The sequence below is a fragment of the Lissotriton helveticus genome, chromosome 4_1 (genome assembly GCF_964261635.1).
Source record: "Lissotriton helveticus chromosome 4_1, aLisHel1.1, whole genome shotgun sequence".
Lineage (NCBI taxonomy): Eukaryota > Metazoa > Chordata > Amphibia > Caudata > Salamandridae > Lissotriton > Lissotriton helveticus.
In genome coordinates this window covers 1,306,335,015-1,306,357,538 of record NC_136063.1, presented here as the reverse complement: position 1 = coordinate 1,306,357,538, position 22,524 = coordinate 1,306,335,015, and the positions used below count along the sequence as shown (strand labels likewise).

Sequence of the window (22,524 nt, the reverse complement as noted above, 5' to 3'; positions counted from 1 at the left end):
GATTGAGGTAGCCCCACTAAGTTCCGAAAGAACCTGTTCTGTGCTATGGTTAGTGCTGACAAGCCTTTGTAGCCCCATATGTCCGCGCCATACAGGGTAGCTGCATTAACCTTGGCCTCATAGATTTTTAACGCAGGTGTAATGCGTTTGGTCAAGGTTTTTTTCTGTTCCTTCAGCAAGCATCCTGTGAGGCGAACAAATTTAAGAATTAAAACCTCCAACTGGGGGTTCCAAGTAAGTTGATGGTCAAGGGTCACGCCCAAATAGGTCATGACTTTGACCTGTTCGATTGGGACACCTCCTAATAAAAATGAACTTTTGATTTGTTTATTTTTGTTAAAAACCATAAATTTTGTTTTTTCGGCATTAATCTGAAGGTCATTTTCTGTGCAAAATTTTGCAAATCTATTTAGAGCTGCTTGTAAGCCACTCCGGGTCTTAGAGAGGAGCAGGGTATCATCGGCGAATATTAGCATGGGGTACTTTGATCCCCCCAGGGTGGGAGCGTCTGTTTGTGATTCGCTAAAGAAAGCAACCACCCGATTAATAAACAGTAGGAACAGGGTAGGGGCCAGCACGCAACCCTGCCGAACCCCCCGTTCGACAGGGAAGCTAGCGGTCACCTGACCCTGCTTCCCCCATCTTACACGGGCAAAGTTATCCTCATGTAAGCGCCTAACCAGCTCTAATAGTTCAGGTGGAAGGCCCATGAGTCTAAGGGCATCCCAAAGTTTAGCCCTGGGAACCAAGTCGAATGCCGACCTAAGATCGACAAAGGCGGCGTAAATGACACCTCCACCCAAAAAGACCACCTTCCAATACAGCATGGTTAGACGAAACACCTGATCTAGGGTGCTGGTGCCTGATCTGAACCCTGCTTGCATGGGGGAGAGTATATTGTTCTGCTCAATCCACCCCTGTATTCTAGCTAGGGCCATTCTTGATACCACTTTCTGTATGGTATCAATCAGGCTAATGGGGCGATAGTTTTTCGGTGAAGATCGATCCCCTTTCTTGTAGACTGGAAGTATTTCAGCCCCTTTCCAGGATTGTGGTACCCTTGCCCCTGCTGCAATAGAATTTGCTAAAGTTGTTATGTAAGGGACCCACAGTTCTAAATTCAGTTTAAAAAGGTCTGCTGGTACTGCATCTATACCTGGGGCTTTCCCAGACTGGATTAAGCTAAGGCGTGTTCAGTATCCGAGGTACAAAAGGTAAGCCTATCCCCATAAATTACTGGTATGGTCCCTACTACGGACTCACCTGCCAGCTGGACAATATTAGGATCTTGAAATTGAGAGGAAAAAAATTCCACCCAATTAGCAGCGGAAACATGATTTTCAGGTGTAAGTGAATCGGAGCCCCTGCCCCATCTGACTAACTCCCAAAACTTAATTTGGTTGGACGACTCACAGGCTTTAAGAAGTTCAAGCCAGTACGAATCATCCCATTCCCTTTTAGCTTCCCAAATGATATGTTTGTAGGCCTGTCTCGCTATCCTAATGTCTGGAGTGTTTCTAGATTTAACAGCAGCAATTAAAATGCTGTGGGCTTCTCTACAATTTTTGTTATACCAACCTTTGGGTTGCTTCACTTTCTGTTTTCTACATGGCCTAGTGAGCAGTTCCCTAATGGCCACAAAACATGCCTCGTGGAGATCAACAATAATGGGCTTTGCCTTGTCATTAGGTGGTAATGCACTCATCTTATCTCTAGTATCTAGGACCAGTTCTTCTATTTGACAGACAAGCTCCTGATCAGCTATGATCCTCGACCATTTGACCCGTCTTCTGTTGTCACTCAAGACTAGGTCTGATGTGATACAGGCTGTTTCTGCCAGGGGGAGCCCTAGACCCGGGACCTTAAGTACAAGTGAAAGTGGATTGTGGTCGCTCTCTGGCCTTGTTTCTATTGCCATATCCACTACGGTATCCCAGGAGTCAATGTTGACCAATATGTAGTCGATGCGACTCGCACTAGACCCATTATTAAATGTTGGTTTGCCCGCCTTGTCAGATAGGCTACGGCCGTTCACCGCCCGGAACCCCCATTCCAGGCAGAGTCCAAGCCAGTGGAGAGCAGCCTCCGTACCCCTGACTCCCTTAGTTATTGCTAGCGGGGGAATATTCCAGACGATATCATCATCCATCCCTACGTCCGCAACAAAGTTCAGGATGGGTTCGAATGAGCAGTTCAGGTCACCGACCACTAAAACGAGCTGGTCACTTTTGTGCTCATTTAGGTCTTCCAAGTCATTAAGGATAGGTTGCTTTTAACCACCCTGACAACCTCGGGCATAAATATTAATTAGAACAATATCCTTACAATTCTCCTTGCTTAAGAATAAACAAAGGAGATCAGGGTTCTTCACCAGGATTTCCCTAACGCTGAAACCAAGTAAGTTTTTTATCCATATGGTTAAACCACCCGAAGCCCTACCCCTAGGGCCCTGCAATGCAGGTTTATAAAAATTTAAGAAGCCTTCTCTATACAGGGGATCAACTGACCAGGTTTCCTGGAAAGCGATGATATCATGTGTAGTAATGTAATCAACCCAATCATCGTTATCCAGGCGACCCCTTAAACCTGCTATGTTCCAAGAGGCCATTTTAATTTCATTAACTGGATTACTAGGGCCAGGAGTCTCAGATTGTCCCAGAACTCTTAACTCAGCCGGAACTGAATTATAAACAATGTCCAGTGTTAATCGTGGGCCTGAAAGCGACATGGAACAAGCCATACTGGGTAGTGCCTGGGGGGCGGAATGAGATCTACTGGATGTTTTAAAGCTTCCACCCCCCCAAGTCAATCGACCTCATCCAAGCAGCCAAACATATTTGATGTAGGAACACCTTGCCACCTGGTTCTCTGTATAAGCCCACCATTCCCAATTCCTCTGTGCATGGGCTTTTGGATTGTCGTCCAAGACCCTCCCATTCCAAGCTGCCGTCGAGGAGGATAGAAAAAAGTGAGAGGTCTAACAACGACTGAATGGTCGTCTTTACAAGGGGCCCATAAACAAAGATGCTGTGCTGTGTGGGGGTCAGCAAATGACACCACTATACAGTCACCAGTAATGGATTTGCGAGTGGGTCCAACCCATGGTACTCTTCGCACCATTAAAACCTGACTTCTTTGGTGACTAGGTAGCTGTCTATTCTTGTTTAGCCAATGAGTGACCTTATTTTTAAGAGACCAAAGGTTCTCTTTTGTTTGTGGGTCAAGAGTAGGTACACCAGCTAATACGATAACATATGGACTGGCCTCTGGTGGTAGATCGATGTAACCACCACGAAAATTCGGTCGGCTAGATTCTAAGGATGGCAAATTCTTATTAGTCAATTGGTTAGGCTGTTGTACAACAGATTGAGGCCTGGGTTTAAAACGTGCTACATTTCGTTGAGAACTAGTTTGAGCCCTAGCATTAGATAGTGTTGTATTTTTGGCAGGGCAAGCTTGTTGTCTGGGTTTGGGTGGTAATGAATCCTGGGACGGGAGACAGACGCTAGGATTAGAAGTAGTAATAGCGCTATCCCCAACTATTGTGCGAGGTTTTGGTACAGGTTTAGGTCTTGGGGGTAGGGGGGCCGGGGGATCTGACTCTAATGGCTGGGAAATTGAACCCTCACCCTGTGAGAGCCTAGCTTCCATTTGCTTAAGACTAAAGCTAGCCAATGTGACTATAGTCCTATCCATTTCTAGCAAATGGTTTTCCATTCTGGAAAGTCCAAGTTCCAGGGGGGTAAGTAGCTTTTTAAGTGTGTCCCAAACAGTTTGTAAGAATTCCTCGTCCCCCCTCCTATCCCCCTCTCCCACACTCAATCTACCCTCATTTGGCCCTTCCTTATTCTTGTCTTGGAAAATTACCACCGGGGGATCAAACTCAACACCACTTGGAACAAGGCTGATGTCACTGCCTAGTGAAGCTGTGATGGTTTTATCTTTTACTTCCCCAAACCCAAGTGTGCCCAATGGTCGTCGACTATTAAAAAACTGGGATCTCGCAATTTTAGCCTTTTTGCGAGCAAAAATAGACCTAGCCAGACTTTTTTTCCGCTGTAGGGCAACCTTTCTAGCATTAACAGCAATCTTGGGCATAACAATTTTTACTGGAGAGCTTATCCCAGCCACATAAGTAGGTGGTACAGGCTCCTCCATAGAGGTTAGAATAGATTCCTTAGCTTGCTCGGGAAGAAAAGTGGGTGGCGGGTGGTGTATATCAGCCACTGCAAGCAGGGGACAAGGACCAGATATACGCTCGGGGGTTAGTGCTAAGGCCAGCTTTCCTAGGGATGATTTCTTGGAAAAAGCAATATCTAGAGACAATTTACGCGCAGCGTCTAATTCTAGGGAAACCCTGTGCTGCATTTTATTGATTTCCGCATCGATGGCCAAATTGGTCTTCGTGAGGAAGTCATCCAGGGTCCCACTGGGTTTATTAAGGCCTTTGGCAGTTTTGCTACGACTGCCCCGTGAACACATCATAAAAACAACAGGGAACAAGGGCACAAAGGAATTAACGCAAGTACAAACAAAGTTAATATAAAAACCCAAGGGATATGGCCCAGCCCAGACCTCTCAGACCTCGAACCGCTCTTAGCCCGGTCTTTGCCCCGGGCTGCGTCCCGCGCTGCGGGAAACAAACACTGTTTATAGTAGTTGGTAAAGGGCGGGGGGGCGGAGCTACAGGGAGAGCGGACCGGAAGGTGGGCTCGGTCTCGCAGGGACACCTGGGTCAGGTAGTCCCTGCACGCTCGCAGCCCTGTAGCCTTGCTGGTCCCACAGTCCAATCCAAAGTGCCCCCACGACAACAGGCAGAGTCGGCACAAGTCCCAAGACGAAGCGGCACCCGCGGAGCAGGTGCGGCGAGCTTCTTCAACAAGGGCAGCAGGTGAGCGCGAGTCCAACAGAGCGCTAACAGCAAAACGAGTGTCCCAAGGGTCAGGGGCTGCTCCAGGTGATTTTAACGGCCCGCCGATGGGCGGGGGGCGGAGCTACAGGGAGAGCGGACAGGAAGGTGGGCTCGGTCTCGCAGGGACACTTGGGTCAGGTAGTCCCTGCACGCTCGCAGCCCTGTAGCCTTGCTGGTCCCACAGTCCAATCCAAAGTGCCCCCACGACAACAGGCAGAGTCGGCACAAGTCCCAAGACGAAGCGGCACCCGCGGAGCGGGTGCCGCGAGCTTCTTCAACAAGGGCAGCAGGTGAGCGCGAGTCCAACAGAGCGCTAACAGCAAAACGAGTGTCCCAAGGGTCAGGGGCTGCTCCAGGTGATTTTAACGGCCCGCCGATGGGCGGGGGGCGGAGCTACAGGGAGAGCGGACCGGAAGGTGGGCTCGGTCTCGCAGGGACACCTGGGTCAGGTAGTCCCTGCACGCTCGCAGCCCTGTAGCCTTGCTGGTCCCACAGTCCAATCCAAAGTGCCCCCACGACAACAGGCAGAGTCGGCACAAGTCCCAAGACGAAGCGGCACCCGCGGAGCGGGTGCGGCGAGCTTCTTCAACAAGGGCAGCAGGTGAGCGCGAGTCCAACAGAGCGCTAACAGCAAAACGAGTGTCCCAAGGGTCAGGGGCTGCTCCAGGTGATTTTAACGGCCCGGCGGGGGCGGAGCTACAGGGAGAGCGGACCGGAAGGTGGGCTCGGTCTCGCAGGGACACTTGGGTCAGGTAGTCCCTGCACGCTCGCAGCCCTGTAGCCTTGCTGGTCCCACAGTCCAATCCAAAGTGCCCCCACGACAACAGGCAGAGTCGGCACAAGTCCCAAGACGAAGCGGCACGCGCGGAGCGGGTGCGGCGAGCTTCTTCAACAAGGGCAGCAGGTGAGCGCGAGTCCAACAGAGCGCTAACAGCAAAACAAGTGTATACTCAGATGTGAGTCCCTTGCTCATTGCACCATCAGGATTCAAGCAAGCCGGGCCGAAGACGGCTGAAATGCCAGAAACCGGTCCCCGGAAGCTTGTTTCCTTCCCAGTGTAAGAATTGGCTTTTGTAGTCTGGTCTGCCCTGTTCCCATGATGCACTGGGCCAGGGACAGACTAATTTGCATACAGCCAGGTTCTGAAACTGGGATGGTGCAATGAGCTAAAAAACGGTGTTGGATTTAGCCCTGATCTCTTGACTGGGTGAGAGTATTCTGCTTAATTCAGAGACTCTGTCCATCACCACCCCTTGTCGCTAAATGAGGATGACATGACTTTATACTTAAGGGATCCATAAGTAAGTTTGAAATCACCTTAAACACGGATAAGTCCGTTATTTTTCCTCCTACTTTAAACACTAACCGTTTTGTATCAGATTTCCTGCTTTTATAGAATGAGGGTCCAAATATGTATTTTTTTTACACAAACTTTATTGCGTTTTCATATACATACAGGTACCACTGCATGTCGACATGATGAAGCGTACAATTACCAATTCCTGGGTCCTTAATTCGTAAGGAAGGAGAGCAGGCAAATACCATATAAATAACATGACAAATTTCTCAACAAACCAGTCTGACATACACAAGGTCATGAGGAAAAGCAAATCAGAATAAACTGAGAGTATAGGCATACATTGGTCTTCAGTAACTGAAGGTGATATTAGTAATATGGTTGGAACCCTGTCGGAAGGAGAGGATCTTCATCATTTAAAGATAGAGCCCTCACACACTTAAATGGGTGTCATGCTCCATCATAGGGCTTTGCTCCTCAGGGTGGGTTTTTTATCGGAGATCTTCTATTTTGCCATAATGATGAGTGGGGAAATGATAAGTGTAGGGATGACAAGTGAGCGTGATGTGCAAGATAAAGTGCTATGTGTGTTAAAACTGCCTAAGGAATACCTTCTAATTTTAATAAAACCATTCCACTTGACAGGACCAAAAGAAGAGTAATGATTGCTATCTATTTGAAACTATGGATCCTGACAGCCTCAGAGTGCATCTTGTAGGGTTGACGTGTTTCATACCTGATTGGTCCAAAAAGGATCAAGCATTTATTCAGGTCCGAAAACTCGCTACTCTACACCTAAATGAGATATGTGAGTGGAGTGAAATATCCTCAAATAGATTAATCACTGCTTTTTAGGCAGAAAAATCAAATCAAAAGTTCCAACCCTATTGCTGTTTCAACATTGCCCCTTAGTTCAAGGCAGAGAACTGCGTCTAGCTGCAGATCAAAGTGGTTTCACCCGAAGGCACGCTCATGACCTACCTTCAGGCAGGCAGAGAGGGGTAGGTCACGAGCGCACCTCTGCGTGGGACCACTTTCATCCGCCGCTAGATGCAGTACTCTGCCATAAGGAGGGGAAAATTACCATGAAGAAAATCTGCGTATTTATGAAATGCACACCAGATACGGAGTTTAGGAGCAGTGGGTATTTGTACATCTCTGAATTTATGGATACCCATACTAGCATGTGATTCAGAGGGCATCTTGCAAAATGTCTTCTTGCTTACACACTAGTTTACAATTGTAAGTCACAAATGCAGAGAAATCCAATCAGTGCTAACAAATGTTCTGCTATTCTGTGCTACCACAGTCTCCCGATAAAAATAGTGCCTCATATCTGTGGCTGGGCCTAGTGCCTGCGACACAATGCTGTCTAAAGTGCGACCTGGTGACATCATATTTTACCATACAGTATCTATGCTTTTTTTTATGAGTAACTACAGTTTTTGGTCCCTAGCTTAGCTACCACCTAGGAAAACCTCAGACAATTCTGGAAGTATACAATGAGAAATTTCCAGGATGGTGTGACTTGTGTGGTTCTTTTATATTTGTTTTATCAAGAGACCCTTGCAACCATAAAACCCTATCTAAAAACTCAGTTTCCTTATATTTTTTGAGGGCAAGTTTTGTAATCGGCAAGGAGCCACAAAATTCATACTACCCAGCATCCTCCTAAGTGCTGCAATAAAAATGGCACCTCACTTGTGTGGTTGGGCCCAGTGCCCGCAACTGGTAAAGGGCCAAATCGAGGTATGGACATATCCGAATTTTACAACCAAAAACCAACCCTTTCTGCAATGTTGGTGGTGCGGAATTTGGCCCTGGCTTAGCCAGCACCCAAAGAAACCTACCAAACCTACACAGTTCTGAAAACTAGACACAGGACTATCCAGGATGGTGTGACTTGTGTAACTCACACCAGGTATTCTTTTTTTACCCAGAAGCCCTTGCAAACCTCAAACTTTGTATAAAAACACTGATTCTCCTCACTTGTTTTGTGAGAAAAAGTTTTGGAATGTACGGGAAGCCACACATTTCTACTACCCACGGTTCCCCCCAAGATTTCTGATGATAAATGGTCTAACTTACGTTTGTGGGCCTAGTGCTTGTGACCAGAAACAGGCCAGAACACATTGTGGACATAAAGTTTTCCATCCAAAAGTTGGCTTTTTGAATTTTTTGCGCAATTTGGGTAGGTGTGGATTTGAGCCCTACCTTGGTCAATATCCAGGTAAACCTATCAAACCAACCTGTTTTCTTAAAACTAGAAACCCGGAGAAGTCCATGGTGGTATTGTGGTGGTGAGCCTCAGCAAGGCCTACCAGTGCAAGGGGTTCTCCCTTCTCTGCACAGAGTCCTCAGACCAATAGAAAGAAGTTGGCACAGAAGCTGGAATAGAAAAGACAGAGTTTATTAAACCTCATGAGGTGGAACTAGATTCACACAGCACCCTTCGGTAATGTATGAAGTAGCACCCTGAATGGAAGGAGCTTGGTCCTTTTATACCCACACAGGGGCTCAAATGAAGGCAGTACAAGTACAGAATGCTGGTTTTAAATACATATAAGGTCAGACAGTGTGTGTGCTGGCTACAAGTGGGAGGGGCTGACAGTTAGCTAATTCTGGTGGACACATCCTGACAGTTACAAGTTGGGGACCGCTGTAAGCTCAACTGAGCATGTTAGAAGCAGAAGAGGCTAAATATATCTCGTCTCTAGGCAGATTTCAAGAGCAGTTGGCAGGAAGGTAGGACAGAGCACATGGCGAGCACATGGCAAACAAAATGGCTGACAGAAATACAAAATGGATTCCACGAAACGGACAAGATAGTCTCTAAATACAAGATGTCTTCTGCTAATGCTTAACCTAATCGCTGCTAAATTACAACAGTATGAATTTGGTGGCTCACATCTGCTATTGTTACACAGAAGCCCTTGCAAGTCTCAAAACTTTGGCTTAATAAGCACATTTTCCTCACATTTCTGTGATGGTAAGTTCTAGAATTTGCGGGGAGCCACAAATTTCCTACCACTCAACGTTCCCCCATGTCTCCCGATAAATTGGTACCTCAGTTGTATTGTTGGGCCTTGAGGCCAGATGCAATGTGGAGACATCAACCTATCTTGTTTAAAAAAAAATGTGACATGATTTGGCAGTTGGGGTTGTTGCTGTATTTGGGCCCAGGCTCGGCGGCCACTAATGGAAACCTACCAAACCAAGCATTTCTGAAAATTATATATATCCTCCTTTGCTTTAGTACCTTTTAGATAGTTCACTTACATTCCTTCTACTTCCGGCTGTCTGTATACTATCCATTATCATGGCTCTCTGTTTATTGCCTTGGTTTCTGAAATTTGAGAACACCCTCTGTGCTAAATACCTTGTCTTGACCATCACATAAAGTTGTCCTTATTTTGCCACTATCCTTCTACTTCAAACTGACCCCAGAATTCTGGAAAACTGTCTTAGCCACCAGGTCAGCAACACTGTATACACTCTTGTGACTTCTCAGACATCCCATACACTCTGTAGAGCTAACATAGCTTTGGCTGAATTCACATCTCACAACACCCTAGAAGCTTCCAAATGTGTTTGTTTTTAATCTCTTGGCAGATGTAAGATTCTGTTTGGATGTCTGAACTCATCATATGCTGAAAGAATACACCAGTACCATGCACTGTATGCTATTATTTGAAAAGATTGCAGAGCCTAACATCTAACTATCAACATTTGTGTATTGATGTCTTCACTGTTGCAGTAAATATGTTCATCATTCCTCCTTAATCCGGTCTTCATTATCATAGCAAGGTATGACAGCACCTGTAATGACTACTAGCTTTTCATATTGAGAAGATATTTACTAATTTTTTCCAAAAGGCATCCAAAAGCATTCCAATTTTACTTATATGAATGTTTTTATTCACCCAAATTTACACTTTGGCTAAAATGTAAGTGGCAAGTGGTATCCACATTTCCTCTTTAAAGATTAGTTTTCACAAAATGAACACAAACATTTAGGAAGGCTGTATTTGTATGCATTATATTTTGCTTGCAGCATACAGGGTGTTTTTAGGTCATAGTGAAGTCAATTAATACTAAAAAGAGGTCAAACAGAGGTACTCTTGGCTGTGTATCTTAGCCTATGTCTCAGACCAAAGTGGGTGCCTTGGCTTTCTTTTCATTCACTAAGCATGCTTGTAATTCACATGCATTACTTGGTCACAGATGATGCACAACTGCTTTTCTAGGTTTTCATGTTTGATCAGGCCATGGAACACAGAGTTTAGTAAGGGATGCCCTTCCATCACACAAAGTTGGGTAGAAACCTTCCAGCATCGCTAGCAACAATGCTAAATTACTACATTTCTTTCAATGGGTATCCCTTCAGTAGCTGAATGTTGTTATGCCTTGCATCATTCTTGAAATTAAGGTACCAAGCAGTAGCAGGATGGAATTTTAATGCAATGGTTAGTGACCGCAGGATGGACATGCTCAACTATAGTGAACCCCAAGTGGCAGTAGTTGGAGGTTAGCATCTGTTTTCTTTAAGGGTTTAGATTATGATTGTTTATCATGCTCTTGTCCTTTGGTCACTTGAGGCCAAAGGACAAGTGACTTTGTCCTTTGTACAAGAGAAGAACTATAGTTGAGATGTTAGAGGAATCAAAATAACACAAGCATTGCTCAACCAGTGCTTCGTTGTGGAGCTTGGAACCTTCTTAAGCAGTGAGAAGGAAGATGTGATTGGGTGTTCGTCAGACATTGGAATGTATCTTGCAGAATCAGTTTGAAGTAACAGGTCACTACAGCTCCATGCATCATATGAAGGTTCAGACTGAGGATGGTAGGTTAAAGGAGAAGGCTTAAAGAATACTACAGTCAATCAGCAGCTTCCACAGAGTGGTACAGTGACGGCACAACTTTTGGGCTGACCACTAGGTCTACCCATCAGTTCGCCTCAATCTGTCACTCGTTGGTCAGTGGGATCACTCCAAGCCCTGTGTATCTCTAAAGCCAGGTAAAAGATGCTCCTTACTACACCACGAGTGGGGAGCAGCATGTGACACAATAGCCCTGAAGGTTTCCTGGATCACTCTTTAAAGTAGGTTGAAGAAGCAAGTATTTTGTCTTGTTCTTTGTGTGCTTAAATATACTTGGAGTGGCCTGTGCGCTAGGCAGGTTGAAGGACTATTCTTTTCAGAAATTATATATATAAAATCTACAGCTACTATGATGTTCATGGCAGGTGACGTTGAACTTAACAAGCATTGGAAGTTCCAATAGGTCTTCTGTTTGCTGCCTTTTGAACTCTTCAATACTTATTTTTTCACTTTGTTGTGAAATCTGCTGAGCCCACGCCACTATTGTTAAAAAGGGAAAGAAAACATTGGCTAAGAGTAAAAATGATTTCTTAAAAAATGGCATTGAAAGGAACTTCCATTGTAAGGAACTTCTTTGTGTGGGGATATGCTCCTAGTAAAATAGCAGATTGGAGTAACTCATAATTAGGGCTCCCAGCTTTATGGTACCTATCTTTTAACCTTTCTTTAACCAATAAACGTGCATTCATACTTTGCTGCCTGTGGGGATTTGTAGAATATCGGGTTGTACTGTGCACTCTTTATGTATCAATTTTTAAGCAAAGTTTTAAACTTTTTCAAATCTTAACTGAATTTTTTGAACAGTGCGTGCTAGGTTGGGAGGAATAATCTACCCTCCTAAATAATGTCAATGGTTAGAACAAGTGTCAAGTTGATCACCTGACCCTTCCTGCACAGCAATTGCAAACTCTTGGTTTGCTCATTTTATTGTGCTGCCATTTTCAGTAAATTTAAACAATACATACTCAGTAATCAGATTATTCTTAATCAAGAAATTTTTTTTGAAATTGCTCATATTAATTATAAATTTCTGTTTTTATACTCATTTAATTTTTCATGAGGACAAAAATTAAATTGATTTTCATTTCAAAAGCATATATATACAAATTATACAGTACAACTCTTTTGTACATTCAATTTGTTGGGACTCCCAATGCATTTCGGGATCAAAAGGATCCCTTCAGGAGAACTGAAAAGAATAAATACAAGAATGTCGTCAATGTTTCTCAATATATACAGAATATACAAAGTGGTTCAATTAAATTGCGCTACATCGTTTTGTAACAACCATGATTGAAAAACTTAAAGTGAAAAGAAAAGCAAAAGACACCTCCACCAATGAGATTTGTGAGTGTGAACTTATGGAAAAATAAGGCACCTCAAACATTCAAAATAGCTTACCAACAATCTAATCCTGACCCATAACCAAGAATGTTTGAAATAACAATGTTTAAAACACAGAGTTGCACAACCTATGAATGCAAGCAGTAATCAATATAAGATCTAATAATCCGACACTCAGGGCACGAGTGCTGTAAAATAGTGCTGTAAATAATAAGCTGAATTACCTGCATTTAGGAACTGTCCTGCTGAAATATGGTGATAATCCAACAAGAATGACTGGCGATACCTAGGAAATTTTACAGAAAACCTGTAATGCCCAGTTATCACATGATGGCTGAAACTACTATATAATACCAGTATCAAAGTTACCTCAAATAACTGGATGCCCTCCGTTTTAGGTGGATTATTCTGAAGCCAATCGAAAATTCAACGATGTGATCTAAAAAAACAAATGTAATTTGCATTCAAAGCCCAGAAATTGTGTCTAGTGACAAGTACTGCGCTAAACCATAGCTGCCTCAATCAATACCTGGAACAAAAATACGCCGTTCTCAAAGTTCTCGCAGATATTCTTGTCGATAACCGTCGACACCCTTCCCTGTCAAAAAAAACAAGCTTCCTTTAGTTCTCTTTACCATTAACTCGATAATATACAGAAGCTCACACAATCTAATGTGTTGTTTCCGTACCTTGAATTACACGTAGAAAACTCCCTCTGCTTCTCCCATCGGTGACCACGCCGCACAATATGGGTAAGCATTGCTTGCTTGAAATACTTCCGCGTCCAAAGACAACAATCAAAATAAACGACGTACTTGCTAGCTACAAACAACATGGTGAAAGACTGTAAACATGAACGAGAGACTCACTGCGTTGATCCCAATACGCAAGACGATAGCGGCCATTATATCAGAGTCTAATAGCATATTGAGCTCACTGTGAAATCGGCCATATATACATAGTTTTGTCCTCTCGAAAACAATAAACATTGATAAACATCAATTCTAACTCAAAACCAACTTCGAAGGTGAGGAAAAATAAAAATTAGGAAAAATAATAGATGTGTGTATACAAGACATGTAATGGAAAACTGTTTTGTGTAATAAATAAAAAAAGTTCTTATTTATGAAAACATTATTCACTCTTAACAATAAAGAAACCATGGTATATTCGAAACTTCTTTGAATTTATAGTTATCTTATATGACCTGATTTATCTGAGGATAAATTAGATTTTTAGAGGTATTTAGAACTAGAAGAAGTTAATGATTGACCTGTGGAAATGTAAAGTGCATAGTATTGATTAAAGAAAGCAGATCATATCCAATTTGTCATTAAGTCCTTTTGGGATCAAAGTTTCCAAGAATTTAATCCACCAAATCTCACGTTGCGACAACCATTTTGCATTATCTCGTTCCGGTGTTTGCTTAATTAATTCCAATATTTGGAACCTTATTTGTGGTATGGTGTGATTGAGTTCCATTCAATGAGATGCCAGGCTGATGTGATAGTTCTGTTGCGAATGCGACTCTTATGTTCTGAAATACGCACTTTTATTTTTCTCTCTGTTTTTCCCGCATATAATTTTCCGCAGGGGCATTTTATGCTATATACTACAAAAGAAGAGTTGCAGTCCGTTTGATCGCGGATTTTAATTGCTTTACCTGTTTGAGGGTGTAAAATTGAAGCTCCTGTGGTTACTTTATTGCAGTGAATGCAATTCATGCACCTTCTTGTACCTGGATGCTTACTTGCTGACTTGTTTGTAGTTTTTGATTTCACCATCTCTTTGAGGTTCCTACCTCTGGTGTATGCAAAAAGTGGTCGGTCATTGAACACCCTTTGAAGTCTTCATCAGATTTGAGTAATTCCCAACGTGTATTTACTATGGTTTTGATTTGTGTTGACATGGTTGAATATTTTTTTATGAACACCATTCTATTTTGTTTAGGATGCATCCTTGGACGTAACAGCTCATTTCTTGATGTTGCTAACATCCTGATTTCAGCCCGTTCAATGATGTCTGAGGGGTATCCCCTATTACTGAACCTTTGTTTCTGATTGTTCACTTCTTTGCTAAATCCTGATTCAGTGGATGAAATCCGTCTAGTACGTAGAAATTGCGAGTACGGCAAATTTTGAAGTTACGCTCTTGGTTGAAAGCTAGTAAAGATCAAAGTGTTGTTGCGGTCAGTGGATTTATGGTATACTTCCGTTTCGATTTTTTGATCTATTATGGATATCATTACATCCAAAAATGGGATTTTCATGTAATCAAGATGAAAAGTGAATTTGATCCTGCTGTTTTTTGCGTTTAGTTGTTCAATTTGGTCTATCAATATAGACTCTGATCCATTCCATATTAGAAAGATATCATCGATGAATCTTTTATAGAAAATGGTGTGTGTTTGCCATGTTTTGTCAGATAAGATGAAGTCATTCTCAAACTTAGCCATGTATGTATTAGCAAATACTGGAGCTCCTGCAAATCCCATGGACGTGCCACTGGTTTGTAAAAAATAATCATCTTTCCAACGAAAATATGAATGCCGTAAACAGAACTGTAGAAGTTCTAGTACAAACACCTTGTGTGCTCCTATTTCAGCAGTTTGTAGCAGAGTCCATTCACATGCTTCAAGACCTTCGTTTGTGGGTATGGATGTATACAATGAAGTTACCATATAATCAAAAAAGAAGGATCACTTGTCCCGCATAACCAGGGTATGCAGGTATCGTTCTAACTAGTATCCAATTGACTGGAGCCTCAGGGGGAAGGAAGAGGGTACAGGCCGCCCCCCACTCAAACCGTAATCAACAACAAATGGCCTGTCCCTCCTGACACTCTTATTCTTTTCTTTTTCCAAGGGATAAAGCCGTATACAATTTTTAATACCACAAGCCCACTATTTTCAGGCTATTCATACCTATGCATGTGTCAGAAGCTAATAAGGTACACACAAGATAATGATAAAATTATCACAATACCATCACCCACCAAAGGTTTGATGGTAAAAATGTGGGAGAAAGAGTGAGCCCCTCACGGAAGAATCGCCAATGGGGTTTTCTGGCTAGCAATTGCCAGTATACCCATTTATCGTCATCGGTCACTCACTCTTATAAAAGTGGAAAGAAAAGACAAACACAAGAAAAAGACCGACAACATAAAACAGTGCTTTTTCTCAACATCAGCCCCACAATCTGCTGATTGTTCAGACCATAGCAAGTCGACATGAACCCTTGCTATTTTAATGTGCACATACACCACACCCCTCGTGAGAAATGAAAACGTGAATCTCACACAATTAAAATTGAAGAGTTCACTGGCCACTCTGAATTTATTCTGGGCTGTGAATCCTCCAAATTAAAAACGACTCACACCAAGCACAATCTCGTGTGAATCATTGTCGCCAACATGTTTCGTTGCTCGTATTTTCCGCAACTTCTTCAGGGCAAACAGGGGTTATCTACTTCAATTTTCACTTTTTTTGTAAACCACACCTGGGGTTAGCGTCTCTTGGTGTGAGTCGTTTTTAATTTGGAGGATTCACAGCCCAGAATAAATTCAGAGTGGCCAGTGAACTCTTCAATTTTAATTGTGTGAGATTCACGTTTTCATTTCTCACGAGGGGTGTGGTGTATGTGCACATTAAAATAGCAAGGGTTCATGTCAACTTGCTATGGTCTGAACAATCAGCAGATTGCGGCGCTGATGTTGAGAAAAAGCACTGTTTTATGTTGTCGGTCTTTTTCTTGTGTTTGTCTTTCCTTTCCACTTTTATAAGAGTGAGTTACCGATGATGATAAATGGGTATACTGGTAATTGCTAGCCAGAAAACCCCATTGGCGGTTCTTCCGTGATGGGCTCACTCTTTCTCCCACATTTTTTCCATCAAACTTTTGGTGGGTGATGGTATTGTGATAATTTTATCATTATCTTGTGTGTACCTTATTAGCTTCTGACACATGCATAGGTATGAATAGCCTGAAAATAGTGGGCTTGTGGTTTTAAAAATTGTATACCGCTTTATCCCTTGAAAAAAGAAAAGAATAAGAGTGTCAAGAGGGACAGGCCATTTGTTGTTGATTATCGTTCTAACTAGTCCCAATTAAACAACCCTCATGCACGTGTTTAGTTCGTAATTGTAGTGGTATATCTTGATTCTCCTCTATTCTTTACACGTTGTATGCATAATCATGGGGTTTAGTTGTTATGCATCCTCCACCTGGAGGCTTTACCCTTGGTTAAAACAGTAGTGATCAGTGATTTGACAGTGAAAAGTGAAGTGAATAGTTTAAAAAAATTATATCTTCATACTAGAATAATACATTTTATTCGTTCCAGTTCTGAGATAATGAAAGTTAAAATTGAGGTTGTGTGGCTGAGAGTAATAATGGCTCTCGCACGCTAGATTTCGTGAATGTAATAGGTCGACATGTTTCAGCCCTTTGGTCGCCAAACGGTCGAATGGGCTTTCTTCAGGACCGAAGTGAAGTGTGTCCAGAGACCATGGGCGTCTCTGTTTGTGCTAGGCAAATAGGTATTTCCTGGAATGCCTTCTTTTAGGTCAATAAGGAAGTAATATGTAATTTAATTCCTTGCAGGTCGCTGGGTACCTGTGGATGAAAAAGTGAAAAATAGACTAGGGAAAAGGGTAATGGGGTTCACAGGTAACTAGTGTACTGATAAAATTTTCTCCGTAAATTTGAGCTCACTGGTTCTTTTTCCACGGCGAGATTTCTTGTATCCGGTGTTTCCGGTGGTTTGCCTGTTGTTGTGTGTTGGCTACACTGCCGCTAGCTTGTGTTGTTTCTCCTTCATGGGGCACAGATAATGTAACCAATTTCAGTGGTTGTCTCGTGACTGTTAGCTCTTGGTCAGAAACGACACTTTCTTGTGAAGATGTCGTTGCCATTCTCTGTGGAGGTCTGCGTTGAGCGTAGACCTCTGCCCAGGTGTATACCTCGTTTAATTTATAGTCAATGGTATCTCTTTTGTATTTCCTGAGTTTGCGATCCTGGGTATCTTTACCATATTTGTCGAGTTTGTCATTAAGCTCTTTTAGTATCACACTCCATTCTTCTGCCTCAATCTCAACCTCAATTCTACATCATACTCAGTCTGGCTTTCGCTCAAACATGAGCACGGAAACAGCGTTGCTGGAGGTCACGGAATCCATCAAGGAGGTTTTGGATGTGGGAGGAAAGGCGATGTTGGTGTTGCTGGATTTATCGGCGGCTTTCGATACCGTCCCCCACTGCCGTCTTCTCCTTAGACTCCATGAGATTGGTTTGAGGGGGACGGCTTTTAGTTGGTTTGAGTCTTTTCTATCAGACCGCCAACAAACAATCTGGGCCCCTCCGTACTCAGCCTTAGTGTCTCCATTGGAGGTGGGAGTTCCTATGGGGTCGATCCTGAGCCCCACCCTTTTTAATATTTACATGTCCCCTTTGGCAGCGCTGGTTGAGTCCTATGGTGCCCTGATTGTATTGTATGCTGACGATTCACAGCTTCTTTTCACATGTGAAGAGAATGCTGACTTTAATGGTGAGAATATCCAGAACTGTCTAGGGGCCGTTTTTTCCTGGTTCCAAGTGAATCATTTGAAGTGCAATTCTGATAAATCAGAGGTGCTCTTTTTTGGCTGCCCACCGGACCCCTGCTGGAAGTCATGGTGGCCGGCGGATATGTTTCCACCCTCCGCCGCCACTCCTATGGCAAAGAACCTGGGAGTGAAAGTGGACAATGGGCTCACTTTCAAAGCGCAGATCCTGGGTTTAGTAGGGCTGTGTTTCGGCCTCCTAAAAATGTTGAGGAAATTTCTTCCCTTGCTTTCCTTTGCCCACAGGAGGACCACGGTCCAGGCCCTTATAGGTTCCAGGCTAGATTATGCTAACGTGCTATACCTGGGCCTTCCAGAGTATTTTCTTTTACGCCTTCAATCGGTCCAAAACTCCGCTGCTCGAGCGATCTTCGGCCTTAGCCGTAGGTCCAAAACTGCTGCCTTACTTAAATCACTTCACTGGCTGCCAGTTCGGAAACGCATCTCTTTTAAGACCCTTACCATGGCATTTAAAGCCCTCCATGGTACTGGCGCCCGCTATCTTAGAAAGAGAATAGGTTTCTACCTCCCTTCCAGAGCATTACGCTCTGCTTCGCTGGCACTGGCTACGGTTCCGCCGAGTAGGCGAGCTCGCATTGGGGGTCGCTCTTTCAAACGTTTGACCCCCCAACTGTGGAACAAACTACCTCTGTCTCTTCGGAAGATAGACGACCTCCTTGAGTTTTGGAAAGAGCTTAAAACATGGCTGTTCGGACAATAATTTCGTTGGTCTCTCTGCTTCTGTTCCCCAGGTCTGATAGCGCCGGGACACTCTGCTCGAGTAGCTGAGCGCTTTAAAAAACTCCCCTTAACATAACATAACTATCTGCCTTGTACGTTCGTTGGTTAATTATTCAATTTCTTCCCCTAGTTCTTTGATTGTTTTAGCTAATTCTTCCACCAGTAATAAGATCAGATCCAAGGAACACTTATTAAGAATAGCATGCCATTTTTCCATGAAATGTTTGTTATATTGAAATTTGAAAAGCATTGGTTTGATCGGTAAACTCAATCCTCGGGGGATCCTCTGTACTTTATGGTACTGTATGAGAGTGGATGCATGTAGTTTCTGATTTAGTATTCTTTTGGACAGAAATTCCAGTTGTCTTAGTTGTTGAGGGATTGAACCACTTTGTTTGCTGAAGGATTTTATTTCGGAAATTAATGAATATATGTCTGCTGCTTGGGCCGATGTATATGTTTTAGTGTCTGCTTTTAACCTTTCTTTAACCAATAAACGTGCATTGATACTTTGCTGCCTGTGGGGTTTTAGCACATTACACAGCCCAAATATAATAAAAGAATAATACCTTCATGAAAATCTTAGCATTATAGCACAAACATATGTTGAGGTATGCGATTTGTTTTTTAACTCCCCACGCTGTCAATCTACACAGATATTGACATGTAAGGTCACATAGTGGCCTGCTGAATGACATGAATTGCAAGTCACAATTTCGACTGATTGCAAGGCCATATCGGCCTTACTTTCTCCGGAGGTGGATAAACCGATTGCTATTAAATTGATTAATAATATCTTTCATTTACAACACTTAAAAATAGTGGAAGTGCTGTTGGAAGTACTATACAAAAAGTATTTTTTATCATAAAGATCATTTTTGTTTTTCATAGATATTAACCCAAGTTTTATAACATTGTGCAATATTGTGTCACAGGACATGCCAATTAGCCCGTAACCTGCGCACATCACTATATTTAGCTTAGTGTTTATCCTGTTAAGTTGTTTGCTTAATTAAAAAAGTGCTTTTAGATTGTTTATTTGATAGCATTGTAACATTTTCTTTTCTTTTAGGTTTAATCCGCGAAGAGAGTGGCATCCGATGGCATATCTGCCCGTATTGTTCCAAAGAATTTAAAAAACCCAGTGATCTTGTACGTCACATTCGCATCCACACCCATGAAAAGCCATATAAGTGTCTTCAGTGCTTCCGGGCTTTTGCTGTAAACAGCACTCTAACAGCACACATAAAAACCCACACTGGAGTTAAATCTTTCACATGTGGAACCTGCATGAAATGCTTCTCAACTGCTGGAAGTTTGAAAGTTCATCTTCGTTTACATACAGGTAAGGATGTCTAGAACATATTTAGTCTGTGGTGCTGTCCAGTTGGGGCTTTTAATATTTTGTACAGCGTCATCACAAATTTCTTAATGCTTGAGTGCACATCCTTAAAATCTACTGAGAAATGGAGCTTGAGTCAGGGGTGCCTGATCAATTGAAAATATTAATAAAGGTACCTACCTGACTTTGGTGCAATTAAATGATAGCTGGCTGTACTTCCCCAAATTACACTGTCTTGTATTTGGAATATGGTTTATTTTTCAGTGGTCCTGTACTGTCTTAATTGATCACAAAGCCTAATGTGTCTCAGTTAGGTCTAGATGGAAATGTTGCCATTCTACATGAGCACTGAGTTTTCCTAAAGTTGCCTGCACTTTTCACATTGACTTTTGACACACATTTGCGACACATTGAGTTAGTTTTCTAGAAACACTGACCTTGCTTACTCAAGGCAACTTTGCAGGAACACAATTGTATTGCCTTGGCTCTCTGTACAAGGCCTACACGTTATGCAAATGTTCATTTTAGTCCATATGGTGACACTGCTATCTGTAGCATACAAACAATGGCAGCCTTTTTCTATAAATAAACCTTTTTGTTTGGGTGTAGTCAGAGGGGGCACTTCTGCTGACTTCGAGAGGTCTCTACATGCTGATGCTTTTGCCCAGCAGCTGAATAACATCTCCTTGATTGGTGTCTAGCTTGTGACGAAGACGGTGGTCCTACATTCTTACCCACCAGGTAATGAGGTTAAATCATCCAGTCAGGGAATTCTTGGCAGAACATAAACATACATCCTAGATACCTAGGTTAAGGGTCCGCATAGTAGGCGCACACCAGATTGTTATAATATTTCATTTACTTGCATATATATGTTGTTTTAGCATATATTCTATACAAAAATCACTTTGATTCAATAAACATTGAAAACGACCCTCTGTATTCTTTGGGTATTTCTCTGAGCAAAAGAGAGCACAAGTGTATGAGCGAATGTTTATAGATCTGTCACTACGGTTCCTGAGGGAACCATGTTGTCATGTTCAGTGGTTGCCAGAACTGTTCGCTCCCGGTCTAGGTTTAGAGTGGCTTGTGGTGGCACTGTGAGCTAGCTGGTCTATGGGACAACATATCCTGCAGGGGAGGCAAGGAATCAATCTGGCACCATCCCAACATTTGTCGTCCTTGAAAAAGCAGTATCTAGTGATTAGTGGAAACTACACAACAGGGCGTCCCATGTTAATTGGTTTCCTACTTTATATGGACCAATAGAGCAGTTCAATTGTGCTTTCTCACAGAACCCTAAGCACCTTTCTTTGATAAACACATTTTTATGTAGTTTACAGAAGGAAAACACCAGCCAATCCGCACCGTAATGCAATGATTGAGGATTATGCACACAAAATCTCGTTAGCCAATATACAGACATTGATGAAAGTAGAGATAAGACAGAAACAGTTGGACCCCCCATAATTAGACCCCCCCCCAGCCACTTCCCCCAATTTCTGAGGTATTTCTTGGGGCAGCCACGTGCATACATAACCTTTTCTTGCGTGGCGCACCAGTCCACCCCATCCCGCCAACGTCTCACCGTTGGGGGTTCGGGGCATTTCCAGGAGGCCGCAATGTCTCTTGGCAACCACCATTGCTGTAGTGAAGAACAACTTTTCGCTGCGTGACCCGTCTAACCCATCAGTGATGCCCAGGATTGTGTGCTTAGGGTCGTGTGGTACTCCCCACTTAAGAATCTTGGAGAGTTCCTCTTCGATGCCTTTCAAGATTCTAATTAGGAGGGGACAGCCCCAGACCATGTGGAGGAAGTCAGCGGGTTCATGGCCACATCTGGTACAGGCTGAAGACGGGCTAAGCCCCGCGCGATGGAGACGCACAGGAGTAAAGTATGCGGCATGTAGATAGTAGAGCTGCACCAAGCGCAGCCTAGCGGAAGCAGTGATTGTTAAGGGCATCTCGCCAGTCTTCCTCTTCCAAGGGGCCCACCCAGTCTTCCCATTGTGTCCGCAGTCGGTCCAAGGAAGTCGGGGTGTTGTTTATCAGTGTGCGGTAAATGCGGGAAATACCACCCTTCCCCAGGTCCCCGAACATAGTGTGGGCTTCGGGCGGGCTGTGGTCTGGCAGCCGCGTACCCGTCGTAAGATGGAGGGGTAGGGCGTGTCGCAGCTGAAGATAGCGAAAGAATTGCGAGTGGTGCAGCGAGTACCTGGTTCGGAGATCTTCGAACGAGCGTATGTGGTCCCCCACCCAAACGTCTCCCAGCTGCGTGATGCCTATGAGGTCCCAAGCCGCAAAGCCCCGAAGCCCGGTCACCTCCTTGAGCCAGGTCTCGTGCCACAGGGATGTGCACTGAGTTAGTGTGTGTGTCCAGTGGGTGTGCTGCAGTGCCGCCCGACAAGC

The 22,524-nt window shown here is 43.4% G+C and overlaps 1 protein-coding gene across 5 annotated transcripts in view; it reads left to right on the top strand.

Annotated features, from left to right (window-relative positions):
* ZNF236 (zinc finger protein 236) overlaps positions 1 to 22,524 on the top strand; it is a 1,196,152-nt gene that overhangs the window by 417,421 nt on the left and 756,207 nt on the right. For all 5 annotated transcript variants that reach the window (XM_078687874.1, XM_078687872.1, XM_078687873.1 and 2 more), the window contains exon 10: positions 19,846 to 20,118. In XM_078687874.1, the coding sequence (XP_078544000.1) occupies positions 19,846 to 20,118 (273 nt within the window). The remainder of the gene's footprint in view (positions 1 to 19,845; positions 20,119 to 22,524) is intronic.